The sequence below is a fragment of the Prionailurus viverrinus genome, chromosome B3, assembly GCF_022837055.1.
Source record: "Prionailurus viverrinus isolate Anna chromosome B3, UM_Priviv_1.0, whole genome shotgun sequence".
NCBI lineage: Eukaryota > Metazoa > Chordata > Mammalia > Carnivora > Felidae > Prionailurus > Prionailurus viverrinus.
The window spans coordinates 14,867,083-14,886,840 of record NC_062566.1 but is presented as its reverse complement, the minus strand read 5'-3'; the positions used below and the strand labels follow the sequence as shown (position 1 = coordinate 14,886,840).

The window sequence follows — 19,758 nt, the reverse complement described above, 5'->3', positions numbered from 1 at the left end:
CAGCCCCTTCCAGAGCAGTCCCCTCTAATCTTGTACTGATGGCCCACACCATAGGGGGTTGCTCTGTTCTGGTTTTATCCTCACCTTGACAGATTTGGAGATTCATGTTTTTTAATGAGTTCCTGGGGGCATTCAGGCACCAAGGAAATAACCCAAATATACAATAGGTGGATTTATAAACTAAAAGTTGTTCATTTAATGTGAGAGGAAGGTGACAGCAATTCATGCTCTCCTGTTCCCCTCAGCAAGGTGTCCTTTGGGATTAGAACATTGCTGAATGTCCACAGGATCAGAACAGGACTTGGAGGGGGTGGGGGTCTTAAGATCTTCCTGCAACATCTTTCATGACATATGCCAGTGACGCTGCCTTTTCTACTTCTGCAGAGCCTTTCTGTTGATGCACATTTACTTGACACTTGTGCTTCTGATGAGACAACTAAAATGAGTCCATTTTTCTTCTCCGTACTTAACATCCAGGGAAGCTATTGCCAGGAGGCTCCCTGCTCCCATCATTTATAAGCCACCTACTAAGGAGCCTCTGAAGGAGCCTCTGGTCACTAACCTCGGTAATAAATTGGTTGCAGTTCACTTTTCTCCCACCACGTGCCCTACCTCTACATAGCCTACTTTGGGTTCTGGCTTTGACTGCGGGCAGTACTTAGCAATAATACCCGGACTTTGGTGCCATTGCTAAGTGGATCTGAACTCAACAGGATTACTCTGGCACCAAACAGATTAATGACTCCCGGGTAATGACTGGAGGGCTGCTAAGCAAAAAACAAAAGGAGACCTTGTTATGTTATTTATGCTATTGTTGCAAGTGAGGATTTGGCAAAAACTTGACCAGAGGAAAGTGAGGGCTCCTTTGCTCAGAGCTCCACCAACATCTGTGTGTCTCAGGACCAGAAAAATTGGGTTTGCCTCAACCCAGTTTTTCCCAGAAGTCCAGTGTTTTCCATGTGCAATTTTGTGGAACATGAGGTTCAGTCACAGATAACGTCTCTCATGTTATAGCCAAAACTATACCAGTGTACCAAGTGGCAGACATGCAGCTCTCAAAACAACAGTTTCTGTGGAACCACATTAAGACGTTCATTTGAATATTAGTTTTGTAGTATTTATGTGTAATTAGTAGGTTTTGACATTCTAAGAACTATAAATTTAGAAAATATATATATATATATTTTTTTTATATATATATGCAGATATTTAACATAAATGCCACAGTAGGAATCTACAAGAATGCCATCGAAAGGGCAATTCAAGTTTGACAACCACTATTGTTCGATTGCCATCTCAGTAATCTCCCTTAGTTACCGACACTTTTAATCCTGTCTTGCGTATACTTTTGTGAAAAGGTGAGATTAGGCAATTTATCAAGTTAGTTTTTGCCATAGTAATGCTGATTAACAAACCATTCCCAAAACTCTGGCTTTTAAGTGACAATCACCATTCTCACAGCTGGCTTTGCTTTTTACTGCAGGTCAGTGGATTAACTAGGGTGGCTCAGCTTTGTCATTCTCCTAGGACATCTGCCTACTTGCTATTAACCTAAGCAAGCCACCTGGCCAAGTCCAAAGTCAAAGGATGTGCAAACACACTCCTTCCACCTTGAGGCTATTGCAAGGATGTTCTCAGAAGGAAGGATGGATGAATTGGGGCTAATCATGTAGTCTATCATGGGCAGACTATACCATGGACGTTCTGGATTACTACCTTTGTCCTGTTTTTACAAATAACACTTGAGCAATTATATTAAGCAAAGTGTGTGCTGAAATAACTTTATGGTTCTAGATAAGATAAATGAGATGATACACCCTTATTAAAGGGACAAAGGTAACACTTATAAGCCTGGCTAGGAAGAATAACTTCTCACTGGGAACTTAAGAACAGCATTGAGGGGCCCCTGGGTGGCTCGGTTGGTTAAGCGTCCAACTTTAGCTCAGGTCATGATCTCAACAGTTGGTGAGTTCAAGCCCCACATCCAGCTCTGTGCTGACAGCTCAGAGCCTGGAGCCTGCTTCGGATTCTGGACCTCCCTCTCTCTCTTTCCCTCCCCTGCTCACACTCTGGTCTCTCTCTCAAAAATAGATAAACATTAAAAAAAAAAAAAAACCATATTCTAGGAACTGAAGCAAAACTCCTTTATCCGTGCATTCTAGTAACTCAAAATCTATTAGATTTTAGTTGAAAATACTATTCATACTGTAAGTACATATATAGACACACAGACTAGTTCATAATAGTACACAAAGGTACTTTATTCTTGTAGGTGTTTTAAAAAGTGCAATATTTTCACGACTGTTGTGCTGGTTTTTATATCAAAATCCTGAATGAAAGCTCGCAACAACAGCAAATCTTTGCAACCTAGGATCTTCCTCCATCGCTACTCCAAATATCTTAATCCCTGAACCACACCGCAAGCTCTGAAATGATGTTCACTGCAACATTCTTGAAGCTTTCACATCTTAATCTGACACTTGTCAGGGTGGGGAAGTATCTGTTAATCTTATTTAACCCACTTAACCACTAAGTTACCATTAAAAAAAAAAGAATTTACCATACATTAGTTGAAACTTGGGTCAGATCACTTTTCAGGACTCAACTCTGAGAAAAAAGAGAGGTCCTCACCGACTGCTTCCATGAACAGTGACTCCCGCAGTACAGTGTACCTGGTGTCCAGAGCATAACCAAACAAGTCAGGCAAGCCTGATCACTATGCACAAGGTGTGTGTGTGTGTGTGTAGGCTCTGAGCTGTCAGCACAGAGCACGACGAGGGGCGGGAACTCAGGAGCCTTGAGATCGTGACCAGAGCCCAAGACGGAAGCTTAACGGACTGAGCTACCCAGGTGCCCCCGCACGTGGTATATTTAAAGCTGGTCCCAAACTAAGTACTGAAGTCATCCTGAGAAAGAGTTCGGTTTTAGCACATCGAGTTCCTGCAGGATGCCAGAGCAAGTGAGAAACCACTTCAAAAGAGTAATGGTTCATCATCTTTTACAAGTGAGAGGAAAACATCAAAGAGAACAAAATTCCTCCCTCCTAAACTCATCAAATCAGTGGCTGTCTTCACAGCCTTAATTGACAAAATCCAGGGTCCTCAGTTTCCCCATTTCAAGAGCCCATTTTCAAGGTGGAGAACAGCTTTCAGGCTTTTCTTTGCCACGGCGCACGAACCACAGTCCCCCAGTAGAAATCTACCTCTCTTGCCGCGCAGCCCCCAGATCGCCCACTCCCCTGGAACTCCTAGGTGACCCAGAGCTGGGAGCGCCCACTGCGGTAGCGGTAGCGCCTGGGCAGGAGTGATGCAGGCCTCCTACGGGGTGGCGGCGCGCTCTGACGTCATCACCTGGTCTCTGTTTTTTTTCACGGTTGCATTTTTGATTCTCAACCCTCCCTCCGTGACACAGCTGTGTGTGTTCACCTCAAAGCCTTCTCCAAAAACACACTCAAGCCCAAATTTCAAGTAAGGTGGTTAAAGCAGGAGGCCTCTGAGCGGCAGAGACGCCAGAGGAGTGGAAGGCGGTGAAGGAAGGCTTTGCAGGCAGAGGAAACAACCAGGAAACTGTGATAACAACTGCTACTGCCGCGTGACACCTCGTAGGATTCGATACGTGCTGGAGCCACTGCCTTAATTCTTTCCCCGGAGGTTTTGGATCTGGAGGGGTGGAGAACCGTGAGAGTCGGCGGGCCTTTCTTAGCCTGAACACGGGCAGCTGGAGGAGGAGGCTGCCAGCGTTTCATCTGACGAGTTCTGCGGCCCAGTGGGCCCGGGGCAAGGATGTGGGCGCAAATCCTGTTTCCAGGCGGCCCCTTAACCTCCGGGGACGTCGGCGTGCAATCGGTACAAAAGTAAACACGCCCGCGGGAGTCAGCCCGCAGGTCAGTTAGGCGGCTTTCCTCAGGCGAGCGGTGAGGCCGCCCAGCCACACGGTGCGCAGTCGGCTGGGACAGTCTGTTGCCGCCCCGCCCCGCCCGGCTGGCCACGCCCCTCCTGGATGGACACACCCTCGCTGTGATAGGCCGAGTCTCAGGACCGGGTCGCGCCGCGATTGGCCGGGGCTCAGGGACTCTGGTCCGCGGAGCGCCACGTATACGAGGGGCGGGCCGCAAGGCGAAGACTCGAGCTGACGCGGACCGGCCACCTAGGGTGGCGGCGGCGGCCATGGAGCGCGACGGGCAGCAGCTGTCCGCGCGGCCGGCCCTGGAGACAGAGGGATTGCGCTTCCTTCACGTCACGGGTGAGTGGCCCCGGGTTGCCGGTTGGTGCCACCAGCTGTCCTGGGCGCCGCCATGTTTGGTGGGTCGTCCTCCGCTGCGCGCCCGGCGGGGCCTGGGGAGGCCAGGGGAGGCCTGGCTGGGAGCCGGTGGCGGCCACGCAGGTCCGGGCGGCTGGCCTGGAACGCGCGCCGAGGCCCTCTAGGAGCTGCACTCCTCCTGGCTGCGCCGTCGGGCCCTTTTTTGCGCCAGTCCTTTATGTGAAGCAAGCCTTTGTGGCTTGCGTTACTGGGGCCACTGGGCCCTTGGCATTTCATTCCAGACCTCGCTTTCGTCCCCCATACCCGGCGCTGTATCGGCCCCCACGGCCACCCCTGTCTATAAATTTCTGAGGTCCGAAAGGCCTTTGCCCTCCTGAGTCGGATCAACATCCCTCCAGACCCGTCAAAACCCGCTTTCCCGTGCTCTCCGGACTTGCCCTCCACCCTCGACTCTCCAGATGGTTGAGGAGTCCCTTCTCGGTGACCCCCGAATTGTACTCGCTTCTATTTTAACTGCCTACTTAGGAGGCCATTTCCTCAGCTAGACCCGGAGGGATTCGAGGGCAGGAGCTATGCTTCCTTTGTCTTTTGGTGAATTTTATGCAAAAGTCCACTAGCAATATATGGTTTTTTTTACTTGCTTGAAAACTGTTTTCTTTTCAGTGGGCTCCCTGCTAGCCACCTATGGCTGGTACATCGTCTTCAGCTGCATCCTTCTCTACGTGGTATTTCAGAAGCTTTCCACCCGACTCAGGGCCCTGAGGCAGAGACAGCTGGACCGAGCTGCGGCTGCAGTGGGTTAGTGTCTGATAACAGAAAGGAAGGCGGTGGCTTTACACCTCTTTCTTCTAGCATTTAAAAGTTAGTCTGTTACCAAGAGTAAGAAGGTCTTGCTTCTAATCTGCACGAGAGGAAAACCATTTTATGTTTCTGCAATTGATCTTGGGGAAATGTGCAATAGGTTTTTTAATTTCAGAGATTGTCATGGGATGGAAAACCTGCTTGGTGGTGGGTAGGGCACTCCTGCATATCTTTTAATGGTTTTTCATTTAGGGGATGGATTGAAATGAAAATTTCACAGCTTCTCCATACTTGGGGGTCTACCTACTAAATTTCTAGAACCATTGTGAGCAACAAAAGAAATGCAGACTTAGTTCTTCATATCCGTCACATTTTTATTTCCGCAACTTCCTCATCAGATCTGCTTTCAAGTTACATTTGGCTGTGGCAAAAATTTATTTAGCCTTTTTCCTAGATAGAAGCTAGTTTCTGAGGACATATCTAAACGATAAATGTTCAGGGGCACCTGGGTGGTTCGGTCGGCTAAGCGTCCAACTTCGGCTCAGGTCATGATCTACCAGTTTGAGCCCCACGTCGGACTCTGTGCGGACAGCTAGGAGCCTGGAGCCTGTTCCAGATTCTGTGTCTCTCTCTCTCTGCTCCTCCCCCGCTCACACTCTCTCTGTCTCTCAAAAATAAACAGTTAAAAAAAAAAAAGACATGTTAAATGTTTGGGGAGTAGCAGCATAGTTAAACAGATAAAAATCATTCTTTGGACTCCCCACAGTTACTGAGAAGAGAGAAAAGCACATGTTGTGACACAAAAGTAGTCATTAGTGGAAAGACTTAGAAATATCCTGGGGCGCCTGGGTGGCGCAGTCGGTTGGGCGTCCGACTTCAGCCAGGTCATGATCTCGTGGTCCGTGGGTTCGAGCCCCGCGTCAGGCTCTGGGCTGATGGCTCAGAGCCTGGAGCCTGTTTCCGATTCTGTGTCTCCCTCTCTCTCTGCCCCTCCCCCGTTCATGCTCTGTCTCTCTCTGTCCCAAAAATAAATAAACGTTGAAAAAAAAAAAAAAAGAAATGTCCTTTACTCAAACATGCCTCTCCTCTTTCCCACGAAGCCCTGTGGTCCTGCCATTCTCTCCATCTTTTTGATTATTGGCTGTACATCCAACAACAAACTACAAATTACAGTTGTTCATCTTGCATAAGGTGCAGGATTTCATCAAGAGGGTGGCAGTGATGTTAGGAAACTGCTTTCGTCACCCAGTACAGCCCTCTTCATGGCGGAGGTGCTGGCAGTGTGAAATCTGTCTTACACTGGGAGAGCAGATCTATGAGATGATGGGCATTTTTAAAGAGAACTCGTTGTTTTCGTGAAGCACTGCAAAAAGTAAATGTGCAGCCCAAAGTGTTATGTTGTGCTGTTGTACGATTTTGTTAGGAAAATCAGGTTTAAAAACTCTACACTTGATTGATTTATACTGAGAATGACCTGATAGTTACAAATGTTACCAAACTTCATATTTCTATAAAGTGGAATTGTCATTTTGTTTTGTTTAAGATAAAGTTCCAGGGGCTCCTGGGTAGCTCAGCCAGTTAGTTATACATCTGACTTCAGCTCAGGTCATGATGTCACAGTTCATGAGTTCGAGCCCCACATCAAGCTCTGTGCTGATAGCTCAGAGCCTGGAGTCTGCTCCAGATTCTGTCTCCTCTCTCTCTGTCCCTCCCCCAGTCACATTTTCTCTCTCTCTCTCAAAAATAAGTAAATACCTAAATAATTTACTTAAAAGTTCCAGCCATTCCTACCACTGCATATGCTCCCTTGACTGACCACAACATTTTAGCCCATTTTATGTGGATTCAATTAAGTGGTCTTTTCCCACTACTGTCTAGGTCGTGATGATTGCCTATACTTTTGTATAGTGCTGATTTGAACATACAGTTCTTTGGTTTTTTCTTTATTTTTTAAAATTTATTTATTTTGAGACAGAGCATGAGTGGAGGAGGGGCAGGGAGAGAGGGAGGGAGAGAGGATCCCAAGCAGGCTCTGGGCCTTCTTCACAGAGCCCAACGTGGGGGTTGAACTCACGAAACTGTGAGAGCATAACCTGAGCTGAAATCAAGAGTTGGATGCTTAGCTGACTGAGCTACCCAAGCGCCCCTGTTTTCTTCTTTAAAAATTAGCCACACCCCTGTGTCCTTGCCCTTTGGTGATCCTTGACATGGTGGGCTGAGTAGATGAGCAGATAGAGAACTTAGCTGAATATTTATAAAATTCTGCTTTGTTTTATAAACCAAATAAAACAGATAAAGCTGGGGAGCTCATTTCCATTAATGCTAACTGGAAGGATGTTTCTTTTCCATAGAAACAAGGGTAAAGTATCTAAGGATCATTACCTCTTTGTGGTATAGATCTGGGCCAGTTAAGTGACGGCTAATGATCAGAAAACTTTATCTTCTCCTGGTTGTCTTCTAGCATTCTGGTCAGCCTGGAGACTGGGTGTCAGGAGGTGTCCAGGTTGTGGAATGGAATTTTGGGGTGCCCCTCAAACCACTTCTGTCCCAGTCACTGGGCTGTGCCAGGCTCTCTGACTTGGAATTGCTGGGGGAGCCCAGGCATAACACATTTCTAAAGGGTTTCTGGTGCCCTGGATATTTAACTAGGGCTATGAACTATGACAATAGGACAATCCTCTGCCCCCATAAGCAGTAAAATACCTGCAGAGCAATAGAATTTTTGTGTAAAATCCATGTTTTTTTGTATTGTCTGACATCTGTACTTCCATATCCTCCTAATAATATGGACTCTCAGGAGTTTCTTTTTTCTCAAATTGTTTCTGACATTTTAGAACCTGATGTTGTTGTTAAACGGCAAGAGGCTTTAGCAGCTGCCCGTTTGAAAATGCAAGAAGAATTAAATGCACAAGTCGAAAAGCATAAGGAAAAACTGAGACAGGTATGAACCGGTTTGAGTTTGAATATATAGTTGGAGGCTTAGTGGGTAAAAGAGTGTGTGTGGGTGTGTATACACACGCTTACCTGCATGGCCTCCCCCATTAGGGCGGGTACTGGGAACAACTGATTGTGACAGAATCATTTCCACTTAGCATCTGTCAGCGTGCTTTCCTTGTGCAATATCTTACGGTTTATGGGGAAAAGACTCCTTTAAAAAAGATGTCTTTTATTTACCTTTTTGCTTTTCAGTGGTTTCCTCGCATAGTATTTTCACCCAAAACGGTGTGTCCGGGTGCCGTGGCACTGGACACACGGGGTACACATTCAGCTTCTTCCTCCATTGTCTCTTTCAAGCCATGTATCTCATATGAACTAGCTTGGTGGGGCCACCTTCGGCGGATGGAAGGAGAGCCCAGGGAGGGTGGCGATGGGCTCAACCCAAGGGTGAGAAGGAGAGCAGGAGATGGAGTTTTGAAAGCTTTTTTACAGGTTTGGTTGAGGAGGGGGGAGGAGAAGGGGAGGGGTGGAAGAACCAAGGATGCGGTTGGAAGTGACCTGAGCCGGCAGGGGATTGTGCCACCCTTCATAGGTGCGAGACCACCCACCAGATTGGACCCTGTCTGTAACTGAAACGACCAGGTGTGGACTCTGCTTTCTGAGAAGTGTCAGTCCAGATGTTTCTGGGCCCCCCTTCATCCTCCCAGAAGGAAACCTCTGCTGGCTCTAAGGCAGCAGAGCAATAGGTCTTCCTGTCGGCTTTGCCTGTGTTTCTGGTGTTTCCAGGGTCATGTGCCTTTCTGCCACTGCTAGTGGCTCTTGTGGTTTCTGCCTGGTCTCCCCAGCTTGGCTGGAGCCCAGAAAGAAAGGGTAAAGCAGGACCACAGCTGCTCCACACATTCCTCCTCCATGGTAACTCTCTCAGCAGCCTTCTTCTGTGTGTAGTTGCACATTTCCACTAAAAGCAGCCAGTAACCTAGAATGTACTAGCACATTGCTGTTACTTAACTTTTTAAATCACACAGAGTAAAAAAATTCGAGATATAAAAAATCAATACCATGAAAATTAAGTTTCTCATCTTCTTGTTCTACCTGCTGCTGCCCAAGCATTCCCTATTAGGATTTGTAGATATTTTTTCCAGAAGTATTTATCCATATATAAACACACATAGGAATTTTTCATTGAAGTGGCAGCAGAGTATACATAAATGCCATTTTTGAGCATGTTTTAGTTCTTTTAGTTTTTGAGCCAGTTTTGAGCATATTTTAGGTTTTTGCTCTGCCGATCTCAAACCATGTAATTATTATTGTTCCTAGAGCCACCGAATAAGTTGAATTCCTTCTGCATGTCAGAATGGATGACTTCAGGGCCTGATTTTTTTGTGTGGTGTCCATGAGATAGCTTGATCGTTTATGCAGTTTGCCGATGCAGCTAAAAATTATCTTTTTAAAAGATCACTTTTTAAAATTGCAGTCTGAGCCCCCGAAAATTGGGAAAGGGACAAAAGCTTGTGTTCAGTGTTCAGATTGTTGTAGCACATGTGGTTCTGTCTCGTGTACTTCACAAATATAATAGTCATAATCAACTGACTGAGCCTGCCTGACCCACAGCTAACTGCGCTCTCTTGTTTGTAGTCTCGGGATTTGTCAGCTGAGTCCCATCCTGGCATTCTCTGTGTCAGCTAGGAGTGTAGAATAGATGATTTCCTCCTTGACTTCTTGTATCTGCAGACAGCAGAAGCATGGGGAGACAGGTATTTGGGGTTAGCAGCAAGGGGCTCTGAAAGCCATGGAGGAATTTTCTGGATATGTGATTTCTTAAGGCATCTTCTCACATACCCTTGTGACATCACAGTGTAACTGGAACCAGAATGAACAGCAGTTTGGGTCTGGAATCCACTGGGAATGGGAAATGTAGCGTATGTAAGCTATGGTACCCAGTTACTGGTAGAAATGTTGTTCTTCTGGGAGTAGGAAGCAGAGGCAAAGGCCCAGGGCACCGTGTTCCCACCCTCCTCGGGTGCCTACTCACTGTAGGATTACAAGCTTTCTCAAGTGCTCATTGTTGTGCACAGTTTTCCACCGAGATTAGTTTTTCCTTATGTTTCCAGTAGTATTTGACTTTCAAAGCACTTTCAAATCTTCTCTCATTAGATCCTCACAGAATGCAAAGCAGAGGGATTAAGTGATTTAGGTAACATGGCCACATGGCCACAGAGCAGGCCTGCCAGCCATGCTCACCTGTTCCAAGTCAGAATTCTTTCACATGTCCTCCTATGGGCAAGTTTCAGGAGAACTGATCAGTGTTCATTTTTCCATGATGCCTTTTGCTTTCTTTAGTAAAGTTTCTGTTTGTGAGTTAAATTCCTACCACTAGATGACAGCACTGTTATTAACTAAAGAAAACACAGGTGAAGGTTTGGTTTGAAGGACTTTTAAATTAGAAAATTGTTGGGGTGCCAGGTGGCTCACTCGGTTGAGCGTCCAACTCAATTTCAGTTCAGGTCATGATCTCACATTCGTGAGTTAGAACTTTGCATTGGGCTCCGCTTTGAGCATGGAGCCTGCTTAAGATTCTCTCTCTCCATATATGAATAACCCATGCTAATATCATCTTCAATGGGGAAAAACAGAGCTTTCCCCTTAAGGTCCGGAACAAGACAGGGATGTCCACTCTCACCACTGTTATTCAACATAGTATTGGAAGTCTTAGCCTCTGCAATCAGACAATACAAAGAACTAAAAGGCATCCAAATCAGCCAGGAGGAAGTCAAACTTTCACTCTTTGCAGATGACATGATATTCTATATGGAAAACCCAAAAGATTGCACCAAAAAACTGCCAGAACTGATTCATGAGTTCAGCAAAGTGGCAGGATATAAAATCAACGCAGAGAAATCAGTTGCATTCCTATTCACCAGCTATGAAGCAAGAGAAAGAGAAATCAAGCAATCGATCCCACTTACAATTGCCAAAAACCATAAAATACCTAGGAATAAATCTAACCAAAAAGGTAAAAAATCTATACACTGAAAACTATAGAAAACTTATGAAAGAAATTGAAGAAGACACAAAAAAAATAGAAAAAGATTCCATGCTCCTGGATAGGAAGAATAAATATTGTTAAAATGTTGATACTACCCAAAGCAATCTACATATTCAATGCAATCCCTATCAAAATAACACCAGCATTCTTCACAGAGCTAGAACAAATAATCCTCAAATTTGTATGGAACCAGAAAGGACCCCAAATAGCCAAGCAATCTTGAAAAAGAAAACCAAAGCAAGAGGCATCACAATCCCGGACTTCAAGCTATATTACAAAGCTGTAATCATCAAGACAGTATGGTACTTGGCACAAGAACAGACACTCAGATCAGTGGAACAGAATAGAGAACCCAGAAGTGGACCAACAGACGTATGGCCAACTAATCTTTGACAAAGCAAGAAAGAATATCCAATGGAATAAAGACAGTCTTTTCAGCAAGTGGTGCTGGGAAAACTGGACAGCGACATGCAGAAGAATGAACCTGGACCACTTTCTTACACTATACACAAAAATAAACTCAAAATGGATGGAAGACCTAAATGTAAGACAGGAAGCCATCAAAATCCTCGAGGAGAAAGCAGGCAAAAACCTCCTTGATCTTGGCTGCAGCAACTTCTTACTCAACACGTTTCTGGAGGCAAGGGAAACAAGCAAAAATGAACTACTGGGACCTCATCAAAATAACAGGTTTCTGCACAGCTACGGAAACAATCAGCAAAAGTAAAAGGCAACCGACAGAATGGGAGAAGATATTTGCAAACAACATATCAGATAAAGGTTAGTATTCTATAAAGAACTTATCAAACTCAACACCCAAAAAACAATCCAGTGAAGAAATATACCAATGACATGAATAGACACTTCTCCAAAGAAGACATCCAGATGGCCAACCGACACATGAATAAATGCTCAACATCACTCATCATCAGGGAAATACAAATCAAAACCACGATGAGATACCACCTCACACCTGTCAGAATGGCTAACATTAACTCAGACAACAACAGATGTTGACAAGGATGCGGAGAAAGAGGAACCCTTTTGCACTGCTGGTGGGAATGCAAACTGGTGTAGCCACTCTGGAAAACAGTATGGAGGTTCCTCAAAAAATTAAAAATAGAACTACCCTACGACCCAGCAATTGCACTACTAGGTATTTATCCAAGGGATACAGGTGTGCTGTTTCAAAGGGACACATGCACCCCAGTGTTTATAGCAGCACTATCAACAATAGCCAAAGTATGGAAAGAGCCCAAATGTCCATCGATGGATGAATGGATAAAGAAGATATGGTACACACACACACACACACACACACACAATGGAGTATTACTCGGCAATCAAAAAGAATGAAATCTTGCCATTTGCAACTACATGGATGGAACTGGAGGGTATTATGCTAAGTGAAATTAGTCAGAGAAAGACAAATATCATATGGCTTCACTCATATGAGGATTTTAACACATCTCCGGAAGCAAGGGAAACAAAAGAGACAAAACAGATGAACATAAGGGAAGGGAAACAAAAATAATACAAAAAACAGGGACAAAACATAAGAGACTCTTCAATATGGAGAACAAACTGAGGGTTATGGGAGAGGTTGTGGGAGGGGAGATGGGCTAAATGGGTAAGGGGCATTAAGGAATCTACTCCTGAAATCATTGTTGTGCTATATGCTAACTAACTTGGATGTAAATTTTAAAAAATTTTTTTAAAAAGTTTCTCTCTCTCTCCCTCTGTGTCTCTCTCCTGCTTGCATGCCCTAAAATTAAAAAACAAAAATTAGAAAATTGGCAGTTTGCGTTTTCTTTGAGGAAGATGGCAGCTTCTGAATTCATTCTGTAATGTGTGATTCTTCCTCAGCTTGAAGAACAAAAAAGGAGACAGAAGATTGAAATGTGGGACAGCATGCAAGAAGGAAAAAGTTACAAAGGAAATGTAAGAAAGCCCCCGGAAGAAGATAGTGCTGGGCCTTCTACTTCATCAGTACTGCCGAAACGGAAGTCTGACAGAAAACCTCTGCGAGGAGGTGGTAAGTACCTAACGTTAAAGCATTTTGAGCAATTATGGCATATATTTACCTTTTAAAAAAAAAGGTTCTGTTTCTTCCTTTTGTTGTCTATAAACTGAGGCTAATTCCGAAGTTTAGGATTATGGAGATTAAACAGAAGAAGCACATACCAAGCCCCCCATACCCCTGGCAGTCACCAACCTGGGGAGCCCTCTTACCCAGTGTCCCAGGGCAAGGATGTGGGTGCAAATCCCGCTTTCCGGAGGCCTGTAACCTCCTTGGCCTCAGTGTCCACTTAGTGGAAAAAAAAAAAAAAAAAAAGTAAACCTTCAGTAAGTTGAAAGGGAGGTCAGTCAAGGCCCCAGTGAGTGGAATGATGGCACTCGTATGTCTGCCCCTCCCCTGCTTGCACTTGCCTGCACGTGTACTCTCTCTCTCTCTCTCTCTCTCTCTCTCTCTCTCAAAAATAAACATTAAAAAAAATTTTTTTTAACTTACCTTGCTGGAGGGATATTTTTCAGAGCAAACAGTGGTGATATTTAGGAGAGGAGTGGAAAGCGTAGAAAATGTAATGCATGATATTGCTATGTGCATGGTATCTTAGTGTTTCCATTGATCCTGAGCTAGATACTCTCTGACTAGCTTGGTGTGTTACAAATGAGGAAATTGAGGCATAGGGAGTTATTGCCCAAAGATGCCACCGCAAGTAAAGAGCAAAACCACCTCAGTTAAGGTCTCACTGGTCTAAAGCCTGAGCACTCAACCCAGTTACCAAATGTCCATTAACTTTGGGAAGCTAGTGAGTTTGCAGGGTTATGAATGAGGGCAGAGTACATAGATTACCCATTTCTCACTGAGAACAGCAAGTTCTGTTCTGTTTTGATTTTTTTTTTAATTTATTTTCTGTAGTTTGAACAGTCCTTATTTGCATGTATACATTTTATTTACTTATTTGTTTATTTTAGAGCGGGAGAGTTAGAGCACAAGCAGGGAAGGAGCAGAGAGAGAAGGAGAGAGAATCCCAAGCAAGCTCTGTGCTGTCAGTACAGAGCCTGACTCGGGGCTCAATCCCATGAACCATGAGATCATGACCTGAGCCAAGACTAAGAAATGCTTAACTGCCTGAGCCACCCAGGCGCTGTTGAATTGTATACATTTTGTTAAGCACTATAATAGGGGCCTCCATATATTTAAATCCAGCCATCTTGAGAGGTTTTTTTGGGCAAATTTGTTGTGTGTTTTGGGGAGTTTTCGTATGTTTGAGGAGTTGAGATCAGGAAGCTGGATGGCTTCTTTTATTCCCAGCCGAAAGTCGGTTCAAAGTGCAGTCACAGAATAAAGTTATTTTTTTCACATGGTAGCTAAAAGTTTGGTGAAAATGTCCGTGAGAATAGAATCCATAGCTTTGTAGTGCTTTGCATGTGAGGATCACGATTTTATGTTTGATAGAGAATGTTCCCAGTACTGTTTTGCTTCCTTTCTCTCATCCCAGGTTACAACCCTTTGTCTGGTGAAGGAGGTGGAGCCTGCTCCTGGAGACCCGGACGCAGAGGCCCGTCAGCTGGTGGATGAGGCTAAGAATCTTGTTAGTGTCGCTTTTGACATTAGCAAGATGAATCTGTAACCCTCAGTTCAATTGCCTTACGCACACTTTTCACAGTGACTAGCCAAGGGGAGTGGGGTTTATTTCTGATCTTAACTACACCTGCATCTTTAATGGTCGAAGTCCGCATAGGATATAGACCTCACCACTAGCAGTAGTGACAGTTGGTCACAGTTCACTAACGGTGAACACAATGAGTGTGTTCATTGATTTCGTGAGTAATTGCTAGTTGGTAGATAAGACCCTCCAGGTGACTAACAATCTTGAGATGAAAGAGACCTAGTAATGGTTCTTCAAGTTAGAAGTCCTTGCTGGTAGGACAGTCTCTGTGACAGGTTGCGTTGAATGATGTCTTCCTTGTAAATGGTGAGCCCACCAGCGAGGATTACTGATGCAGACAGTTGATGGGGTTGTTTCTGTATATTTATTTTTATGTACAGAACTTTGTTAAAAAACCTGTAAATATTAAAAAAAAATGCAAAGAACATTTTTAGCATCTTTATTAAATTCAAGGAAACTTCTTTATGAACTTGAATTTGTCAAACATTAAACAGCTTTTTATCATCCCGCAACCTCCTACTATTACTCATTTTCCCTCCTCATGATTTCTCTCCTGTGGTGAGCATGGCGCGTGACAGCTACAATGATTCCCAGAGTTGGCAGACCCATTGGGGTTTGTCCACAAAATCGAGTGCTTGGAGTGGAATTGCTAAACCAATAAGATAAACATCTTGTCTAGAGGTGTCTCGAGGGCCATCCAGGTTTCTAAGGGCCCTGTGGGTTATTCCCCTTGCACGATGACTCCTTCTTAGCTCATGGGCTGGATTTGGCCTGTGTGCTGTAGTTTACAGAGCCTGCTGTCAAGTGGAGATATCCTAAGAAGGAACAAAATTAATCTTCAGAATTAGCCGGGAAAGTATCCTAGAGTGGTCTCATATATAAATTAGCCAACATTCTTGAGTTGAGTATCTGATATATGTGAAGTATTCTGTGGTCGTCTTCCTTGATATAAAGAAAGGAAGAAATACATTCTGGTTTTATGGGACTCACAGTCTCTTGGGGAAGGTTGGGGAGAGCAAAAACAGGACACTTGAACAGCGTACTTAACAAACAAGTAGGTTGGGATAGTCAAGACTAGAATTTGAGTCTGGAGACATTTGAGTTAAATTTTGGGTGGGGGAGGGGCGCCTGGGTGGCTCAGTTGAGCTTCCGACTTCGGCTCAGGTCATGATCTCACAGTTTGTGAGTTCGAGCCCCACATCGGGCTCTGTGCTAAGCTCGGAGCCTGGAGCCTGCTTCAGATTCTGTGTCTCCTTCTCTCTCTGCCCCTTCCCCACTTGTGCTGTGTCTGTCTCTCAAAAATAAATAAAATATTTTAAAAAATTTATAAAAGAAAATTTTGGGTGGGGGATACCAGGGGTTCCAGACAGAAGAGCAGGCCAGTGAAAACAAGGTTGGGGTTTGTGAGGTTTAGGAGATCCCAGTTTCTAGTTTGTAACCAGATTGGCTTTGTACCAGTATAGAAGCCTTACAGCATGGGAAGTTTCACACGTGGGTTAAAGTATTTTATCCAGATTTGTTTACATTTAGAGAGATTCCCTTGTGGGCTGTAAAGGAACTTTTTAATAATTCTTTCTTTTACATATTTTCTGTAGCTGAAAACATGTGTTAAGTTGCTCTCAGTGATTCATTTTAGAAGTGGAAGGGCATGTTTTAGTATACGTGAGCTGTGACTCATTTCCCTCAAGCCTCGTTTTTCCATAAATTTAGAAATTAGCAAGTCATGAGCACATGGGAAGAAACGATGCTTGAATTTTGAGCACTGATCACCATAGTTGACTTCATCCTTGCACCCCTAACAGGCAAGGGCCCAAGATAACCAGGGTGGGGACCTTGCTCTAGCCAATGAAGCAGTTCTGTGGGGTAGAAATAGTGGGGAAATTGTGTGCCACAAGCTGAGGGCAGAAAGCATTTCAGAAGGGTGGGCTGAGGTAGCCAGGGAAGGTGGGTCTTGCTCTCCTCTTGAAAGGAGGAGGAGGTGGAGCCAGAACCTGAGGCCTGTGGGGAAGAAGAGAGTGGGCCAGGGCCAGAGAGCCATGTCGAACCGGGCAGGACACTGCCTCATGCCTCAGCAAAGGGGCTGCGGCTGGGATGGCAGCTTGGAACTGACGTGATAGACCCTTAGGAGCTGTAAGTTTTCAGTGATGAATGTGTGACCCAGTCCATCCTGATCATGGAGAAACATTAGTAGACCCTTGGGCAAGATACAGATGAGTCTTCAGTTGAAACTCTGGTAGTTGGAGTTCTGTCCTTGACCCGTGCACCTGCCTCTGTACATGAGGAGAAAGATTTGAACAGTCATTCGGATCCCCTACCCTCTCACGGACTCCACTCTTGCCTCTCCTAACCCCCTGCCCTCTCTACTGGCTCTTCCTCACCACATGTTCAAGCAGGCTTTGCATCCAAACAAGAATGAGCCCATGTGAAACAGAGCCTTGGCTCCCACTGGTGCCCTTCCCTGCAGCTCAAGCTTCGAGTTGTCTCTGCTTGTCATCTGCTCCTTACCCGACCTGCTGAACACTGGGCTCTCACTGGGCCATCAGATTTCAAACTGGTGGAACTCTTGGTTACGTCTTGTTTGGCCTAGTAGCACTTGACCCCTCCTTGCTGCCCCTCCTATTCTGTCTGCCACAGCACCACAAGCTGGGTTTTATTCCCACAATGGCCCACATCTCTCCCCTTGCCAGTTCCCTCCTTGAACCAGTTTTCTGTAATCTCTGTCTAGTTCTGCCTCTCCAAAGCTCTTAAGGTCACCTGTGGTATTGCCTGACGGACCATTCTCAGTACTCCCCTTAACCAAGCATCAATGGCGATAATTGAGCACTCCTTGGAAAAACACTGTTGACTGCTAGGACTCCGCACGTGACTGGTTTGCTCCTGCCTTTCTGGCCGTTGCTATGTGCTTTTATTCTCACCTTCCTGACCACTAAATGCTGGAGTGAGGAAGTTAAAAAGTCAAGAAGGTAACCAGTGATGGGGGCATTGTGGAAACCACACAGGTACGGACACCTTACACACTGGTTGGCTGGCTCTTAGCTGGTGGCAGGTGAGGGAGGCCATGTGTTTCTCAATCTCCAACAGCCTGGCTGGGCTTGTTCACATGGTGATTCAGCTCCAGGAAGAGTGTGCCAAAACTTTCCAAGTCTGCTTGCTTCACATTTGCCACCATCCCATCAGCCTAACCAATTCCTAAGTCCAGGCCCAATGCAAAGGTGGGGGAAGACCTCTCAATGGAAGAAACAAAAACCATGTAGAAGGGTGTGGAAGCAGGGAAGGGAAAGAAACTGGCCATTTGCAGTGGAAGTATGGTAAATCCTCATGGATCTTCTAATACCAGTCTTTCAGTCTTTGAAATACCCAATCTGGATCAAGGTTCCCCCACTTGATCCTTGAGGACCATCCCCAAGATTTGTAATCAAGAGAATTGCCTAACAAATAGGAAGAATGCTGCTCTGGTAGATATATCACACCCTGATCCCAAAAGGAGCCTAGAAAATGCCCTGTTAATGGTTAGGGTCCAGCAGGAAACATGGCTTACTCAAACCAGTTGATGGAGGAGTAAGTACTCAGTAGAGGAGTAAGTACTCAGTAGGAGTAAGTACTCAGTAAGTACTCAGTAGAGAAGCTAACTGCATAGGTGTAGTTGGGGTTTAGGGAAACCAGTGAGAGAGGGTACAATACCAGGGGCAGCCAGCACCACTGGGGAGCCATTGATGCTTTCCTCCCCACCCCACAAGCTAAAGATCTGCAAAGAGACCAGTCACCAGAACCTGTAGAGAGGGCCTCTGTGGGAGAAATCCACCTGACAAAGACGGCCTGCGGTAGAGAGAGCCAACCCGTGCTTCCCAGTGAGAAGGAACCAGAATAAGTACTCTGACCCCACTTTCCCACCCACCAGTCTCTGCCAGTGCCTCACTGGCTGAACTCAGCTGAAAGCTAGAGCTCGTGGGGTCAACATAATACCAGCTAAACTGGTCAACTGATGCCCTGGTGGCTGTTATGGGTTGAAATCTATCCCCCAAAAGATATGTTGGAAGACCTAACCCCTGGTACCTGTGAACGTGACCTCATTTGGAAATAGCATCTTTGTAGATGTTATCAAATTAAAATGAGTTCATTCGAGGTCATGCTGAATTAGGGTAGGCCTTAATCCAGTGTGATTAGTGTATTTGTCTGCTGGGGCTGCCATAACGAAGCACCATAGACCAGGTAGCTTAAACAACAGAATTTCTTATCGCAAGATTCTGGAGGCTGGAAGTCGAAGTCTGCAGGCTTGCTTTCCTCTGAGGCCCCTTGCTGTCTTGCAGATGGCCACCCTCTTGGTGCCTCTTCACGTGGTCTTTTCTCCTTTCTCTGCATGTCCCAATCTCCTCTTTTAAAAAGATCCTTTGGGGCACCTAGGTGGCTCAGTCGGTTGGGCGTCCGACTTCAGCTCAGGTCATGTTCTCACGGCTCGTGGTTCGAGCCCCGTGTCAGGCTCTGTGCTGACAACTCAGAGTCTGGAGCCTGCTTCAGATTTTGTGTCTCCCTCTCTCTGGCCCTCCCCTGCTCACGCTCTGTCTCTCTCTCTCTCAAAAATAAATAAAACATTAAAAAAAATTTAAAAAGACCCCTCAGTTTGGATTAGGGCCCACCCTGAAGGCTTCCTTTTAACATAATTATGTCTTTAAGACCCTATCTCCAAATGCAGTCACATTCTGAGGTACTGGAGGCTAAGGCTCCAACGTGTGACTTCGGGGGGAACAGGATTCAGCCCATAACAATCGGTGTCCTTACAAGAAGACGAGACACACAGACTGAAGACAACCCTGTGAAGATAGAGGCAGAGACTGGAGTGATGCAGCCACAAGCTGAGGACTGCCTGGGGCTACTAGGACCAAAAAAGACAAGGAAGGATCGTCCCCTAGAGGCAGGGAAAGAGTATGGCCATGCCAACACTTTAACTTTGGACTCTCCTTTAGAACTATAACAGAATAAATTTCTGTTGTTGTAAGTCACCCAGTTTGTGGTAATTTGTTACAACAGCCAGAAGAAGCT

At 45.4% G+C, this 19,758-nt stretch overlaps 1 protein-coding gene across 1 annotated transcript; it reads left to right on the top strand.

Moving 5' to 3' along the window:
- The first annotated feature begins 4,087 nt into the window (after nucleotides 1-4,087).
- On the top strand, nucleotides 4,088-15,233 carry SELENOS (selenoprotein S). Its single transcript, XM_047864022.1, has 5 exons — nucleotides 4,088-4,242; nucleotides 4,924-5,058; nucleotides 7,896-8,002; nucleotides 12,911-13,079; nucleotides 14,551-15,233. The coding sequence occupies exons 1-5, from the start codon at nucleotides 4,167-4,169 to the stop codon at nucleotides 14,628-14,630; spliced, it is 567 nt and encodes a 188-aa protein (XP_047719978.1). The 5' UTR covers nucleotides 4,088-4,166; the 3' UTR covers nucleotides 14,631-15,233.
- The last annotated feature ends 4,525 nt before the right edge of the window (nucleotides 15,234-19,758 follow it).

Excerpts from the sequence above, each read along its gene's own strand:
- SELENOS (XM_047864022.1), top strand. The coding sequence starts at position 4,167 with ATGGAGCGCGACGGGCAGCAGCTGTCCGCGCGGCCGGCCCTGGAGACA. Across the intron at positions 5,059-7,895 it reads CCGAGCTGCGGCTGCAGTGG|AACCTGATGTTGTTGTTAAA; the intron begins GTTAGTGTCTGA and ends CTGACATTTTAG. Across the intron at positions 8,003-12,910 it reads ATAAGGAAAAACTGAGACAG|CTTGAAGAACAAAAAAGGAG; the intron begins GTATGAACCGGT and ends ATTCTTCCTCAG.